This window comes from Dromaius novaehollandiae, chromosome 20 (genome assembly GCF_036370855.1).
Source record: "Dromaius novaehollandiae isolate bDroNov1 chromosome 20, bDroNov1.hap1, whole genome shotgun sequence".
Lineage (NCBI taxonomy): Eukaryota > Metazoa > Chordata > Aves > Casuariiformes > Dromaiidae > Dromaius > Dromaius novaehollandiae.
The window spans coordinates 10,216,782-10,234,430 of NC_088117.1; the positions used below are offsets into that span (position 1 = coordinate 10,216,782).

Sequence of the window (17,649 nt, forward strand, 5' to 3'; positions counted from 1 at the left end):
GGACCAACAGCAGCCTCCTCCCTCAAAGCCCGGTACGCAATATCGTTTTAGCATCCTGCAGCGAAGACACGCAAACAGAGCATCAGTTTTGTTGAAGTCACTAGTGATTACAGATAGCTTATGAACCACTTTAAAGGGACTAGATTTAAACAAACCAAAAAAAAAACTGAAAGTCAACTCACAGGAAAAAAATATATATCCTTCTAAGGTGTCTTAAAGGGACACACCTAGAAGCCTAGGCGCTCCGCATCTTGGGTCGCCGCTGGGAAGCTCTGGCTCTGAACATAGCACGTCCCTTGCTGCAGTGGGGTTGCTTAACAACGGGGCGCAAGGGAAAGAAAAAAATATATATACTGGCCATGAATAATTTAAAGTTGCCTTCCAATTCCCTTGGGTAATTGGGAAACACTGCAAGAAAAATTACAAGAAACATGATGCATCTATTTGGCAAGAGCCTGCGCTTGCCAGTTACCCAACACCCCACGAAGGCAGAGACGGATCCCTCCAGCTCTGCAGGGATTTCGGCCGGAGAAGCCCGCGAGGTTCACAGTCCCATTTCATCAGCCTGGAGAAAGCCAAGCAGCAGCAACTTGCGCAAGCTTGAAACACAAGCAAGCGGCAAAGACAGGGATAAAATCCATATCCCTGGACTCTGGAGTTCAACAAAAAAAGATCCTTCTCCCTGTCTTGAACCAACCCCTTGGGGACCCTGGGACAGCCACCTGCCCACAGCTGGCAAGAACGTCCCTTAGTGGGTCACGGCAGAGGAACCGAACCAGCTCCAGCAACCAAACAGTGCAAAACTCCACGTTAGCATCAGTCAAAGCCCTCCATTACACCCAAAGCCTGGGCACGCTGGGCCAAAGTTTCAGCTACGGCAAAACCGGAGGCAACGTGATGCCCTCCTACCCCTCTCGGCAGGGCCGCACACCACGAGTAACCAGCAGAGCCAACGGAAGCTCATCCTTGCCGAGACTCTGGCTCGGCAGATGGAAGGGAGCCGGCCACCAGCTATGGAAAATGAGCTCTTGCCATCGGATCATGGGACTTCAGAGATCCGATTTTTCCTTCTCTTTTAAAGCAGTAGCATTTTTCTCTTGCTAAGAAACCCTGACAGATCCTGCAGATCCCAAACGGACAAGTCCCTTTACGTGTAGGTCAGCACCACATAACCACAAGCAACGCAAGCCTCCGCCGCTTTACTTGCTAATTGCATTGCAGCAAACCCCAACGCTCTTAGCAACGCTGTCCAACGGGCCTTCTGTTTGCAGGAGAGGAATAACGAAAATAGTATCCGAAGAGGAAACACCCAACAGCACTCCAGCAAGCTTCCTCTGTAATTAAATGGTCAACTATTACTATTGCACTGTTCATAAAAGCCTCTTACATGGCATAAGTGTCTGGTAACCAAAAAGTGCTATTGATCCAAGTAATGAATGGCTTCATGAGGAATTTTTTGTGTGTGAAGTCTGCGTTTGGCCAGTGGGAATGTAAATTAAAGACTCCTTTTGCTCTCACAAGATTCGTATGATTGTGATTCAAAACAGAAACTCGCTTTGGTCAACAGCAGATTTTTCCCTGTTTGTTTGCTTTGCCGCTGCTGAACACAGATCTGAAGATAATGCAGGAATGAAAGGTGGAAAAGACAATGGGGATATTTTGAAAGGCTTCCAGGGGGATTTTAGGGTGGTACAGACCCGAACAGCTGATTTCCCCACAAAAAAGAATTGATAAAAACTACATCAGGGAAGGATCAACAAGATTTTTGTACAGAGAAGCTGCCTCAAATCTTGCAAAGGTCTTTGAAGACGACAACGCACATGAGAATAAGCATGATGCAGGCATTAAAATACGTTGCGATTTCACAGCAGTTGTGACAAATTTCTCCTGCCGAGTCTCCTAAAAAACTAAACTGTCATGGATTAAGAGGGAACGGCAAATCATCTCTTTTCCAAGCTACAAACCAAAGGCCTGCAAGGTCATGGATGACCTCCAGGAAGTAAACAGAAGTAGGGAAGAGCTGTTCCCTAGCTGGAACAGAAAGGAAACTAGACTGTTTTCAGCTGACATGTTCCAGGAGTGTTTAATACCAGGTCTATTAATGGGCTTATTATGCAATTTGAAACACTAAAAAGCAAGAGACAATGTGACCATAAAACAGCATTTTAATTAGCAAAGGTTCTTTCCCCAACCCAAAAGGTTCCTTCTGTGCATTCGTATTCTCAAAACAACCAAAGACGCCTTGTATTTCATAAATCAAAAAACTCATAAAACAAGGCCCTGCAATTGCACATTCCAGATAATGGTCCAGAAATAAATTAGGCAATAAATATCAAATAAAAAAACCTCATCAGCAGTGGAAATCTACTTGTTGGATAACCAGAAAAGATGCCTTCAAGCAGCTTATGCCGGGTAGCTCAAGGGAGGTAAAACAATACAGAGCTTTAATAAATCTTTTAACACCTAGACCACTGAAGAATAGCAACAGTCCTGTGTAATAGCTTCCCTGAGCCTCGCATCCATCAGAGTAACGGTGCGGTCCTGATGCCACTGATGCCAAAAGAAAGGATATCAAACCAACAGCCTCTTGTCAAAGCCATGTGGGATTTTCCTCCCTCGCAGCTGGGTCTCATTCAGTACCCAGTGCTGCCCATCAGTTGCAGCAAAACACAGAGAAAGACTCTCTCCTCTCTCATCGAGGTGGCACACAGCAAACACACAGCCAGCACCTAGGAACTGGTGGGAGGAAAAACCTCTATTTCAGAAATACTTAAGGGGACTGAATTAGCCCTGGCACGAGATTTACTGACCACCATGGAAACTCACTGGCCCAGTTACAAAACCAGCCATGACTTCTGGAGAGCTATTTTGCTTGGTGCCAGGCACAGAAGCATCGGATGGGGATCGGCGCTGTGCAAGGTTTGCATCCACGCCCAGGCAAAACCAGCAGCACTTGCAGGTGCAGGGCTCTTGCTTCAGCATCACAAGGCAGGTCCGGGTTTGTACGGATCTGTAACACTAGTATGAGGACTGCTGCGCACACATGCGACTGGGGTTGTAGCGTTCAACCCCACACCGGGTCACGGAGAGCAGGTAAGAGCGAGGACGATGCTCAGGACAGGTTTGAACCTGCTTTCCTCGCAGCAAACTTGTGGGCAAAACATAGGGAAAACAAAGCTGTGCCGCTGTGGCCCCCTGCACAAGTCCCCGGGCAGACGGGGTGCCGCCAGGGAAGCGGCCGTGCGGGGTGCTCAGCCTCGGGGCCTCAGGACCCACGTTAAACACGCGGCCGAGCAGAGCCCAGCCGGCGCAGGCAGAGGGCCCCGGGGACGCGGGGCAGCTTCCCCCATGTCACCGAGCGGGGCAGCGCTGGAGCCAGGCAGGCGACCCACAGTCCCCGCTCCAGCACGGCATCCCCTCTCACGGACTCCAGCATCTTCCAATAGCGATTTTACAAATGCATAGTTGCAATATTTTGTGTCCCCAAAAACCAAAGTTTCTCACGTACTTTGGAGACCACCGCTTGATCCAGACAGATCAAACAAGAGCATTAAAGGGAGCTAAAGCCGCCCATGCTGCGCACACCTTTAACACGGCCAGCACCCTGCCACTCTCCGAGCAGCCGCTCGCTGCAGCGCCTGATCCCAGAGGCTTTGCAGTCTGCAGCACAAAGCTTTAAGGTTGGATCTCCCTTCGTTAACTAAGGATGCAGCAGAGTCAAGCCCTAGATACTCAGTCTACCACCGGTATAGCAGAAGTCGTCCCCCAGCGCACGGGTTAGGGGGGCAGAAGCTGTTCAGAAAACCATACAGGCTTCACATTTTTCATCCAAAGCTGCAGCACAAGCCCAAAAAACCATCTGGTGCCAGCAACACCAAAACCACTCGCTCCCCCAGAGCTCAGCAGCAGGTCTTACCTTTCCAAAATCCCGTACGTCAAAGAGGTCAAAGGGATCGAACAGATCGCTGTTTCTTAACCCAAATTTGTCGTGACAGACTTTCAGGAACGTTCGAATGTTCTTCAAGCAGAGAAACTGGGGGAACAAAAAAGAGGAGGGAGGACAAGTGAGTAAGGCAGGCACAATTTTTACTGAGCTATACTAGGTTAAATTCACATGTGAAACAAATTAACAGGAACATAGAAACACGCACTGAAAAATGATGCAATGGTTTATTTGTTGTTACTCAAGACGTCAGGCTCCTGGTGCCCTGTTATGACTCTTGTGTTCTCAGCTGTGCACCAGAAGCAAACGCCCCTTTAGAAACTAAATTTCACAGTTCAAACATAAGGTAACACTGCAGAACGGCTGGAAAACCTGACACGGGACATTTCCCTTTCACAGGCTATAAATTACAGCTGATGTTCTATTAAAAAAAAGATGAAATCTCTAACCATTTCTAATTTCACCGATGCCATTCTGCGCCTCCCTGCAGAAGCGACACGTTACATTAATGCGCATTTAACCGTCTGTTCACACCCATGCACACACACATCCCAGGCAAACGAGCCCAAATGAAAGAAGAAATTGGGATGTTGAGTAAGTTGTCGACCAAAAAAGCAGCTCCCGGCCCGGCTCGGCACTGCGGCCGGAGCAGGACGATCGCCGCGGCTGCATCCGCAAAGCTTTGCTCCTCTTTCATTGCAGCCCGCCTGAACAGGCAGAGCTCTCGCCTCTCCCGGGACCACCCTAACTCATGCAGATAGCTCAACCGGCAGAGCAACCGTATGTTGCTTTTTCACGAAAACCCCATCTTTGACAATAGCGATAATCGGCTGTTTGTTGGCGAGCGTCGGGGATTTTGAAGTCTGGGGGCTCCAGACGGTCTCGCTCCAACAGCCGAGACGAGAAGAACGAGACTCTGTCTCCTTCGGCTGCATCGCCCACATCACCCAGCAGAACGGACCGAGGGTGCCGAGCGGGCCAGCTAATATCACTGCTCCTTCAATCTGCACACTACTGCAGAACATACCTTCAATTTACTGCAGCACTTTTAACCAATTGTTCCTTTTCAGCAACCTCTTCACAAATATTTATACCTCGAACGCTTTTGTTACGTACATCAGCGCGCCGGGAGGGAATCGTCACCGCGCGGCACAGGCACGAGCTGCCTTTGGTCGAGCTCGTGCCGAGCTGGTTACGTGGTTTCGTCAAAAAAAGATAAAATAGCTTTCTTTTTTCTTTCTTTTTTAAATTAAAAGACCCAAAGCATGGCCTTTTTGGTCCATCTTATCTCCACCATGATGAAGCTTCTCGGTATTATTGCATTTGGGATTATACTTCAGGTTTGGGGCTAAGAATTAGAAAGGCCACCACATTAAAAGAGGCTGATTCACCTCCAAAAGCAAGGAATAACCTTTTATCCTTCTGCCCCGTCCTGGCCCCCTCCGCGGGCAGCTGCCGGGTGACGGCGCAAGCCCCCAGCGTGGAGGTTGCAGCACAGGACACGAACATCACATCAGAGCGTTCTCATTAGACAAGCAAGTGCCGGAGGCAGAAACTGAAAACGATTCTGTTTTTCTAGGGCATTCCTCTATCTCACATAAACACTGCAGTAAATATAATCTGTCTAGACGGGGAGTTTTTTTGGAGTTGCTTTACAACCTCTCTTGCCGATACGGGTTATTTCATAACTCCATCTTCTGGGTCTCCGCAAGAATTTACATCCTGTGCAAACCAGTTGCTTGCAGCAAGGGTGTATTTTCTGTTGTGTTGCAGCCTCATTGATCTCAAGTTTCTACCACATGTTTATTTTAAATCCTTCTAAGCCTCCAGTTTTAAAAGTTAATGACACAGGTTATAGCCATAATTGCACACAGCAAGAGGCAAGCTTCCTCTGCAGAAATGCCTTGCCTTTTTCCAGCCCTCGGAGCGCTCACCGCTTGCTGGTTGTCCCAACGCTTGGGCAGAAACGAAGGCCGAAGCGCTCAGGAAGGATCGTCTCTAGCAGCGCTGATGCTTGGTGAAGTGGAGGCGGCGGCTGAAGGCGTGAGAACCAGAGCTCTCCGTGCTACACGTTTTGGGTTCCAATTCCTGAAAAGCTCAAACCTCACGCTGCCTCGTTTCCGAGAGAGATCCCACCTCCACGCAAACGAGCTGCCTCCCTCGACAGCACCTCCACCAGCGAGCGAGCACGAGCCATCCCACGATCTTAGACTGGACGGAGCCACCCTGATCCCAGCTCGTCCTTGGCGAGGAAGGGCAGGACCAGATACTCCACCGAACGTCAGCTGCGTCCAACTGTCTTTGCTCATCCAGCTCAAAGCTGGAAATCCTCATGCCACCAGCCACTAAATTAGCGCAAGCCCCCCGCGGCGGTGTCACCGCCTTCCCCACAGCTCCAGGTGACGTCTGCAAAAAGCCACCAAGCACTGCCACCGCGCACAGACAGCTGCTGCGCTCGCGCAGATGACGAGCGTCGAGGAGGAATCCCGTAATCCACATAAAGAGCTGCCGAGACGGCCTGATGCAAAACACAGAAAGGGAAAGCAGCAGCAGCTCCTTAAAACGTCCTCCAGCGCATCTCACCGCCGAGGAAGCCGGCGCCGAACCTGCCCGGCCGGAGCACAGCAAGGAAATCCCAGTGCGGGGTGAGAGCGGTAGCTGAATTTCAGCCCCGTTCCTTATCTATCCATCCGCAAAGAGCAGCGGCACGCAACAGCCCAAGCAGGCGGCACAGGCGGGCGACGGAGCACGACTCTGTAGGACCACTGTCTCTCTCACCTGCCTGCGAAATAGCACCTTGAGCTTGTGCTCAGAGGGGTTTTGTGGCTGTTTTAGTATCGATGAGGTGTTGGCTTGGTAGTGTTATTCCAGGGTCACACGTTAAAACTAGCTACAACTGAACAAGAGCTCTGCCGAGGCCAGGTTATTCACCAGTTGATCACAACTTTGGGAGAGTAAAGGATGGGCAAGGGAAAGAGAGGAAAATTTATGTTCTCCGTGGGCTCATCCAACACCTGCCAAGCCCCAAATCAATGGGGTCACTTACACGCTTCAGGTCAAACCAGAGCCAAAAGACGTGGCTCAACCGAGGACCCACGGCCCATCCAGCGCCGGAGCCGGTGGGGACCAGGCATCACCATCAGCCTCCCGCCTGTGCCCCAACCGAGCCTGGCCACTGCCGGGGGGGAAAAACCACCCGAGCAACCAGGAGGTGTCCGACAAGCCCGTGGGTGGTGGGATCAATGGACGTATGCGAGCAGCACAGGGAGCGTGCCCAGGGCGCGGGGGTCCCTCCACGCCGGGCCGCGTGGAGACCGCTCACGGTCACAACCGCTTCCCCACCGCCGTCCTCCGGTGGGAACGGGCCTGCCCGGCAAGGAGAGCGACTCGGGGGCGATTCTCATGCCTCCCTTGGCACCACCGCGGGACCAAGACACAAGGAATCACCAAGGACACGCAGGACCTTAACCCTTCTCTCCCCACTGCCGCAGCATCCAAACGGGGGTTTCGTCAGCCGGAGCAACGGGGTGCAACAACCTCCCTCGCCTGCCACCACCAGCAGAAACCATTAACGCGGTGACCCCAGGGCCAGCCTGGACCTCGACCATCCATCTCCTCCCAGCAGCCAGCTATAACTTAAACAAAAAGATCTGTTGCCAAATTGATTTATTAATTAACCCATTCCAACCCAGAGGGCTGCAGTCACAGAAGTCCTGGCTCGCAGCACCGGTCCTGTGGGAATACACAAATGAGCAAAAACCCGGGCTGATTCTTTCACAAGTAAACAAGATAAAAATAGGATGTTTTACAGGCTTGTTAAACCTAGACCAAACCGGCTCCGGCAACAACCACCAGCCTCATCAGCATTTGGCACCAGAGACAAAAGAAACAGAAAAACCCGAGCGCGTCGCACTCCCTCCCCGCCGACAGCAGCCCTGCTCTGCGCGGGGACACCGGCAGCCGAGCGGGGACCTGCCCGGGTGGCAGGAGGGACCTCGGCGGTGAAAACCTCCCGGTCCAGCCTCGGCACGCGGGAGGGAGCACAGCAGCTCCACGCGCCGCTCCTCCTCTCTCGCCCTCTTTATTTGCCACCACTTCTCGCCGGAGTCCCCGTATCACTGGGCACCCCGCGGCACCTGGGCTGGCGGGACACCAGCACCTCCCACGTGAATTCTTCACAAAGGACCTAACGACTGGAGCATGTTTGGTTCAGGCTGGAAACGGTCCTCCCCCAACCTCGGCTCTCGCAGCCTTCCTCCCTCAGCACAGAGGGAGAGGAAAAACAGCAGAGATAACGACCCGGCTTCCCAGCCCGGAAAGCCGCATGCATTTCCGACTCCCACCAGAGCCTGTTTTGCTAAAGGGAGACGAGGAGGTCTGCGGACGCGGCAGCATTTGCTGAACCACCGGACTGCCCGAGGTGGGACCTGCAGGACCTTCTCGGCCGCGTGGTCCAGGATCGGCACGCTGCTGTCCCCATCCCCGCGTCCAGCCGGTGACAAGGCCACCGACAGCGAGGCTGGGGAAGAGCTGGGGGTCTCAGGGAGCAACTCAATAACGCGGTAAAACGCAGGACACGGAAGGAAACGGGGCAGGCGGCAGGGTGGGATCGTACGAAAGCTCCCGGCGGGGCAGCGACCGCGGGAGACGTGGGTCAACGCTTCGGGGAGGATGTCCGGGGGCGGGAGCGAGCCGCGCAGCGGAGCTGGACGGCCGGGCACGCAGCCACGCGGCTGAATCCCATCCAAAACCGTGGGCTTTGAACGGGCCCTGCAGCATGCGAGGAATGCTGCAGCCCTGCCGCTCTAGATAACCCACTGACGAATGACGAAAGCAACTTTCTTTAGCGCTTCCTGAGCGTGATGCAAGGTTTCCTCTTATCTCGCTGCCGGCACAGCTCAAAAGCACCGGGCAAGGAGTGAGTCCCCGACGGGGAGCCAGCAGCATCTGTTTAATCACAGCCTCCACAAGTGGGGGAAGGGAAAAGATCTCTCATGGACAAAAAGCACAGATTTGCTGTGATTCACGGGGCAATGGCTATCCCATGGACATGGTATCCCATGGCATAAACCTCCCAAGGAAGCCAAAGGACTCGTTTCCCAGTCCTGCCAAGTTCCCCCGTGCTACTCTGACGTTGCACAGGGCACCAGGAGCAGGGAAGAAGGAAGCACAAGCCCTGGAGAAAACTGCCACGGAGGAGCGGGAACCAAGTTTGTTTTCCCCCCCACGTAACACACACCACGCACAAAGGCTAAAACCAACCGGCCTCGCTATTGCTCTCAGGTGTGAGAGCGCATTAAGGACATCGGGAGCATCAGAGAATCAGGTGGAGGCAGGAGAGGGTACGGCCAGAACAAACTGCGGGGAGGGGACAACTGGCAGCTCTTCACAGTTAGGACGCCTGCAGGGATCCCACAGACTTGCCCAGGAGCCAAACAGGCCTGCGACTGATCTGAAACGCAGAGCTATCAAAGCTTCCTTTGCTTGCTTCAAAGGCAAGAGCGCAAAGAAGGTCTCAGAGCATCCAACACGAACTGCAGGGCTGGAGCTTAAGTAACTCTGCATTTGAAACTGCGCACATGAAATCATAACCTTTAACTGCTGGTTTCCCCAAACGGCTCTGCCTGATCTAGCTAGCTTCTAAACCAAGGTGCTACCGAGAGAGTTTCAGGAGCAGAAATAAGAGTCAGAAGCATAACCGGAGCTTGCTTCACCCTCCGCTGGCAGTACCACCTCTGCTGCAGCTTTGCTCGTTCTCTCGCTTTGCGCCAGGATCTCTAATAGAAACGATACAAAAACACACCTCCAGAAAGCCTCCCTCCCATTTTACATTTGGATTCAAGTCACAGCTCATCAATTACTTTGGATGGACAGACTAAATTTCTGGTTGTTGGACAGCAGATTTATCTACTGAGAAGTAGGGAATGAAACTATTTCTCAAACAATTTAGTTCTATTATTTCCCCCTTATTTAAAAGGCATTTCCATAGCAGAACACTCATGGGCTGGGCAAATTCCACTCAAAGGCTGATTAATGAGCCCAAAATGCTGGTGAGCACTGACCTCACTAGAGCTTCTCCTCCACCCACCCACAAGCGATGATTAGCCCCAGAGCAGTACCTGAGGAATAACGTTAATCATTTATTTTAGCAAACACCAATAGCTTGTCATGGGGAGGCACCTGGGAAAGTTAACCCTGAGCTACAGCAAGCAAAGGTACTTCTTAGCGAGGAGCATCCAGCCAGACCTCTGACCAGAGGGCTGGAAACCTACTGCCAATTGTAAAAAACAATTAAAAAAAAAAAACACACACAGTAGGAGGCCTTGGGAATAACCTATTAAATATACTGAAGTCACAAACCTCAACCATAGAGAAACAGGAATGACTTTCAGCAGTGCTCAAACTAGAGTTGGCAAAACATTAACCAGCACTCCCAGATTTCAGACCAGGCACGAGTCCTCTCCTTGCCCCAGTAATTCAAGGCAAACCCCTCAGAGGTGGCAGATGTTAAAAGGACATGGGAAAAGTGAGAGATGCAGCGCAAGGTCAAATAAATAAATTACTCTGTGAGATACAGAAGTAATATATTATGACATATAGATGTATTTACAGAAGATGTGACATGCATATATATGTTTTCTCTACTTCCAGGGACGAGACCATGCGCAGTGCAGAGGAACTGTCCCTCTCTGGGCATTGCTGTCACCCAGCCAAGGAGCGCTGGAGAGGCCAAGCCCAGAGCTGCGGAAGCGGCCGGGAGCTTGTCCTATTTTATCATATGAAAGTTTTGCTGAACTTCCCCCGAGGATCGCGGCAGTCTGGGACTGCAGGCTCATTTCCTCCATTAAACACACCGACATGAAGAGGAAAAAAAAAAAGTTAATCCAGAAAATTTGGAAAAAAAAACACACATCAGGCAGCTGGTCCTGAGTCCAAAATAACAGCGCAGGGCTGGGGGAAGGGACGAGAGCTCTGCACTGCATAACATCTCCCACTTTGGACGAGGGAGAGGAAATCGCAGGAAAGCCCCAGCCCTCGTGCCCCGAGATGCAGTCTCGACAGCGTCGATGACCTAAGCTTAAAAAGCCAGGCTGAGCCGTCCCAGCAGCACGGCAGGAAAGATTCATTAACGCCAGTGCAAGAGTCAGCACAGCCCGTCCGCGAACGCTGTCACGTGGCGGGGAAGTCTGCGCCGGGCTCGCGGCCAGCAGACGAGCGTCCCGGACCCTTTGCAGGACGGCAGCTCCCTCTGCTCCGGTAGGGCTCGAACCGCCCCGAGAAAGCGCGCAGCTCCTCGGGGACACACAGCCTCTCCCCGGCTCACCGCAGCCAGTGCTTCGCTCGGTGCAGCGCAGCCCGCTTTGGAGGATGGTCTCGTATCACAGGGCCATCAAATGCAGTGCTGGGACTTTAAGTGAAAGGAAGGAAGCTGCAACTTCCCAAAGAAAACCATCAGACTTCAGCTGATGACAATACTTCCCTCCTTTGTGAGGCCCTTGGAGATCTGCAAACGTGGGCTCAACAGAAAAATCAGGAATCATTAAGGTAACAGAAGAGCTTTACTCGTTATGCCTTGGAGCATTTTATCAAAGTCACTTGCAGGTTGAAATTCTCTGGTCACATCAAGAAACAGGGACAACCCAGACCTTGTGCCCAACAACCACCCAAAATGCAGCGGCTCCAAGTTCAACAGGGATCCAAACCCCAACCCCATGTTTGGGGTTTGCAAACCCAAAAACCTGGCCACTGAGGTTTCAGAAAACCCTAAATAAACCCCTTATATCATATCAGGCAGCTGACCACACTGCAGGGATTTATCTTTTAGGACGCCTTTAAGAAAGAAGCAAAGACCCATTCCTATGAATAACAAGAGCTTCTTGCCAAATCAGAGAGGTCCAATCCCCTCTGAAGGCCCTGGGGCTCCACCAACTCCTCTTCCAAGAGCAAAGCTCAAGCTCCCTGCTATGAAAGCAAGACACCTCTGCAACGTGCTCTGCTGTTAGAAAGGGAACGCATGGGAAGACATACCCTGTTAGCTTTGGTGCCTACCCCATTTCAGGAGCTGGATGGAGAATACAGACTCCCAGACCACATGCTGCTCTAGCGAGATACCCAGATGGACGTTTTGGACAAATACAATAAAGGGTGGTGGGTTTTTTCTTTTTTTGCAGGAGGAGGAGGAGGGGAAAGAGGGGTGTGTTGTTTTGTTTGAAGACTTTCATGTGCAGTGTAGGGTGAAACCCTCCCTGCTGCATCCCAGCTTTGGGCTGTCACCAGCATACACCTATCAGCAGACTGCCAAATCCAGGCCTGCATTTACTGAGGCACAAAGTCTCCGAGACCTTTTCCAGCTTGGGAGCTGGAAAGCTTGGAAGCACTGCTCAATCTGCCTGTGTTTAGTACCCTTGATAGAGAGTCCCCTTCCACACATCAAATCCAACCCTTTTCTCCTCTTTGCTCGAAGACATGCAGATCTGTCAGGGGAACTTAGCTCAAGAAAGAAAGAAAGAAAGAAAAAATGTTATCTTGGTTTTTGGTATTGATGCAAAGTCCTAAATTCATGTTTGCCTCGCTAAGGCTTGCCCTGCATTATGCATAAAACATGGCAGTAGGTAAAGCAGGGACAGGATAAGTAAAAAGGAATTACGATTATAGCTGATCAAGAAATTGGATACCTTCTCACACACTGAGTTCTCAGCAAAGAAAATTCAAAACATTTTGGCCAGCCCAAAATATTAAGACAGGACTTGACCTGAACCATGACAATCGAATTATAACACAGAATTCAGCTGCTGTTCAAGAAAACAGAGAATTACGTAATCTTATATAGTGTTACACTGTAATGATACGCTTATACAAGACTTTCCAAGCGCTCATTGTTTTTCTGCTCTTCAAGCTGGCACAGGGAGCAGACCATGATGAACTCTCGACAGCCAGCGATGAGAACAGCTATGGTATTTCTCTATGACAAGTAAATAGCAGCCGAGTCAGGAAATCAAACCTTGTCACGTCAAGCATTCAGCCCAGACCCGCGAGAGGAAGCTCCAGGCAGCGGCCAGCAAGTCTGGACTAGCTCAATTTGCAGAACATACCTTTTTGTATTTAAAACCAAGCTGGCCTACAAATGCTGAAAGAAAACCCTGACTTTGGGGCAGATGTGTACCAGGCGGTGGGCTCCGACTTCGCTGCTTGCAATAGCTGACTATCATTCATGCAAAACTGCCGGAACCGACTGAGTTATTAAATAATAACCAGACATGCTTGTTGAAGTCAAGACCAATATATCAATTTATAAAGGTCCCAGTTTCTCGTCATATGAGCCTAACTTTAAATACCTGTTGATATTTTCAGATGCCCTACCATTGCTACATAAAGCTACGGCTCTCAGACCATCTTCGAGCTCATCATGCCGGGCTGCCACCATCCGACAGAGGCACGCCGTCATTTGAGGGCACACATCAGTCATTGCAGACATAGTGCACTTTTCTTTAACAACCTAAGACATCTTATTTCAAAAGTTCTGCCCTGTCATCGAATTAATGGCACGCCATCTTTCAACATCCAAAAGACTTCTCTGGCAAGAGCTCACATGGATGCCACTGCATTATTCATGCATCATGAGTATATCCATTTTTTCCTCCATAAAGGTCACGGTTTTGGGTGATCCACTTCCGATTAGATTCACTTCAGGTTCAGAAAATCTTAGAAATTACAACCAAATGTGCCATTTTCCTCACTGCAAGGAAGTACCAAGTTACGGGCCAGGAATCAGCAGCCCTGAACAAACAAGTCTCCTGATACATTCATCCCACCGAGCCAAAGTAATGCAGCGCACAGAGGGAAAGCACATTTGAAAAGCAAAATCTCAGCCATGACAAATTTTTAAATGCTGCATTTGTTGCAGCTTTTAAATGCTGCATTTGTTGCATCATTGGTGATGAAGTAAATACCAGCCTAGAACAGTTGCAAACTTCCGTCGTTTTGATTTGAGTGACAGGAGGTATTTGAAGATGACACAGAAACTTGCAGCATGAAGTCTCAGAAATCTCAGAAGTTACAGACACGGCAAATACACTGTTCTCCCAGACAACTCTGTGGACAAAAGTGCTGGGAAGCTGAATTGCCTCCAGTGGTCAGTGATCTACCCAGTCCTGCCAGAAGATCCAGAAAAAAATAACCTCATATATTATAGGGAATTGGCCCTGTAAGCAGGGCCTCGCATGCAAGCCAGGAGGAGCAATCCACTGCACAGCAGCTGCTCTGAGCCTCCGAAGCCCATTTCTACCCACAGATCTCTGCTTAAAGCGAGGCTTATGGGATCTGCTAGATCCAAATTTCCTCTGCAGATAATTAAGCTAAAACAGAGCAGCAAGAGCAGGAGTAGGAAGTGACACTGTGCTTGCAAGGTGATGACATACCAAGAACGATGCAAATGCATCAAACCCATGCAATGCAAAGACAATTGCTTTGGTTAAACAGGTTATTACAGAACCTTTTATTTTCCTTCCATTAAGTCTGTTTTGGATTTTTTTTTTTTTTAATCTAACTGCTTTAGCGCTAGTTTTTTGGACCTGGAGACCAAGGCTACACAGACACACGTGCAGACACGCACCAGCCCCCGGAGCTCTTCTGGGGAGCGTCTGTGTCTGCAAGACGGCCAAAGCAGATTCAGGCTCCATGCGCGTTCCCTGTAAAGACCAATTTCCATAATGCTTGGGAGACGAGAGGCAGGACAACCCCGGCAAGGAGCGAGAACTTTCTCTCGCGTTGGCACATGCCAGATGGATTCCCAGGCGGAGCTGCTTGGATTGTATAAAGTCTTCGCCATTGCCAAAACGAGCCAAAATTGAAAGAGAGACCTCCAGCTTCCTGCACTTTGCTACTGCCCACATGCATTTGACTATGGCTTTGCTTTAGCTAACGGTTAGCCTACAACATTAAGCCCATCTCTAAGAGCAAGAAGGAAGACCTCCATCCTGGAGCACATCCCTTGGGGATCCGTTCTGCAAGGGCAAGATGGTAAACCGGGAATATTCAGCACGGATTTGGCAAAAGCGAACCACACTCATCCAAACCGATTGCTTTCCTCAAAGAAAACAAAAGACAGGATAGAGCAGCAGATGGGATGTACCTCGACTTCAGCAAGGCTTTTGACACCACCTCCCTTCCAGAGGGCCCTTCTGCACCACGGAAACAAGCTCCCTCGACTGCACATGAAACATGCCCAAGGGAACGAGGCAAACTACTAACAAAACACCTATTTCAAAATGTAACGGGGGGAGAAGGTGGAGACACTAATTGGGATCAAACCCCTTGCATTTTTTTAGTAATAGAAAAACAAATGCTGCCAAAAGAGTTTCAAACAACAAAAAAGAAACCATAATATTACTGAAAGATGAAGAATACTTAAAATTATGCATGGATCTTCTTCTGTTGATGCTATTTTCTCTATTTTATGCATCTTGCAAAATACATAAAATACCTGACAAACCTGTGGCCTCGCTCCATTTGACGTTAAGCATCTCTGGCAAACTTTGGTTTTCCGCGCCCGCTGCCCAGGGCGGCGAAGCAGCATCGGCCCCGAGGAGCCGCGGCAGAGCCGCATCTCGGCCGCGTTTCGGCATGGCAGAGGGATCTGCTGCCGGCAGACTTAGCAGGCACTGAGATCATCTCCCTAGCTATTTTTTTAAACCCTGTAATATAACTTAAATGTGGATGAGACTCCTGCTGCAGAACTTGACAGACTGTTCAAAAAATGCTGGAGTAACTAGATTTGGCCAACAAAATAAAGCAGAGGGAGTGTTTCCCTATCTCACCAAAATATCTTTTTGCCCATCTTTCCCAATCATTTTTAACAGCAAGGTTCTGAATCTATCGAAGTCCTGCTCAGAGCTTCCTAGGCACCACAAGAAGCCTCCCACGAGCCTTCAGCAGACCTCGGCCGAGGCCCCCAAACCCTGCCCGACTTTCCCGTCACAGCTCTGAGGCCACTTCTGCCTCTTAGGAAAGAAAAACCCACCGATGAACCCAGAAATTTAGCATTCTTTCTTTCTAAATAAAGCGCTCGCGCTGCCTTTTGTGATTTGCATTCAGGGTATCGGTTCCTTTCCCCTTCAGCATTACAAGGAAATTCATTAACTGAGCAGCAACCACAAGTGTCGCAGAGCTGGGGAGGCCGAGAGACAGGAAACCCGAAGGGTTAAACGTCGCCTTCAACGCGGGCAGATGAAAATCAGAATGAGCTTTGATGGAGAGGGGGGAGGAGGGGGAGGCCGTCAGCATCACTGTGATGGTGCGGCGGGGTCTTTTTTTTTTTTTTTTAATCATTTCAATTGAGCATTTTTCTCCCTCCCAGAGAGGGGAGAGGGGTGTAATTCGTTTCTACAGAACATCAAGCTTCGCTCCAAATCACTCAAGCATCGTAATGAAAGCCAGGTGAAAAGCAGAAGAAAAAACCATCGCATGTCACTCCTGGTTTTGCAAGCAAAGGAAAGCCCCGACGCTGGCGGGGATGCTCTGCTCTGAGCAGCACCCCGGGGAGGTCCGCGCGGCAGGACCGCGGAGCAGCCCGGCCCCATCGCAGCCCCCGGCCCCATCGCAGCCCCTGTCCTGCGACGGCAACGGGGCAGCGCAGGACCCCCAGGAAACCGCACGCGGCTCCGCAGCTCTTTGCTCCCGCTCTCCCGGCGCTTGAGCCGAGCATGCCGTGAGCCCTGCTCATCGCCTTGGCCCACAACCGCATACGTGCATTTTTCCTTTCTGATGCAAGAGCATACCTTGAAATCAGCCTGCTCTGATCTACCTTAAAGCAAGATAAGAATTAAGATTAAAAATAAAGATTTAAAAAAAAAAAATCCATTGGAAACAGCACAGACTCTGAAGCATCTCTGCACCCAACTTGGATTCAACTCAGCAGGAGCCAAGTACCTAAGCACATCTGGGCCCAGGGAGCCCAGAGCCTGCTCTAATCCGTATTTTAAGCTGTGAAATAGCAGGCAATATTAATCCCGAGACCCTGGTGGGGTGGATAAACCCCCTGGGGAAGATGCTGCAGGCGGCAACGCGCTGCCCGCGAGCTGGGGTGCTGCCCGTGGCACCCAGCAAGAGCCTCTGCTCCGGCGCGGGATGGTTGAAACCAGACGGCAAGCATCCCTCCCTTCCCAGCCCGCCCGAGCCGTCGAAGGGAAAGTGCCATTTCCAGGATGCTCGAGCCCTTCCAGGGGATATAAACTGCTCCCAAACCACGTTCACGCTAAGGACGAGACAGGAAAATCCCCTTGCCCACGGTCTGGAGCTGCAAACCACCGCTGCCGTCCTCTCCCCGCCAGCACCCAAGTGTCCTGCAACAGCTTTTTCCAATAACTGCTTAACACTGACACAACAGCTGTTTCTCGTCTATTCAGCAAGGACCCATGGAGCAGGGTTTTTTTTTCCTTTCTTTTTTTTTTTCCACCTTTTTTTTCTTTTTTTTTTTTTTTTTTTTTTTTCCTTTTCCTTCCCACCAGTCTGATTTCGGTGCCGGCCGGGGCGCTGGGGCAGGCTCGGCTCCGCGTTTCCACGTGCCGTGCCCAGCGAGACGGCTCCAGCCGCACGCGTGCCGCGGACTTCAGATGGCTTCCTGGGAGGAGGGAAGGAGGGAGGAAAGCGAGAGCCACAAAAGCTATATTTTTTGTTTTGCTTCGGTTTCACAGCTTGTCAATTATCCC

The 17,649-nt window shown here is 50.6% G+C and overlaps 1 protein-coding gene across 1 annotated transcript in view; it reads right to left on the reverse strand.

Moving 5' to 3' along the window:
* Positions 1-17,649, reverse strand: part of VAV2 (vav guanine nucleotide exchange factor 2) — a 147,800-nt gene that overhangs the window by 111,639 nt on the left and 18,512 nt on the right. Inside the window, exon 2 of the mRNA XM_026094434.2 lies at positions 3,917-4,033. Coding sequence (XP_025950219.2) covers positions 3,917-4,033 — 117 coding nt within the window. The remainder of the gene's footprint in view (positions 1-3,916; positions 4,034-17,649) is intronic.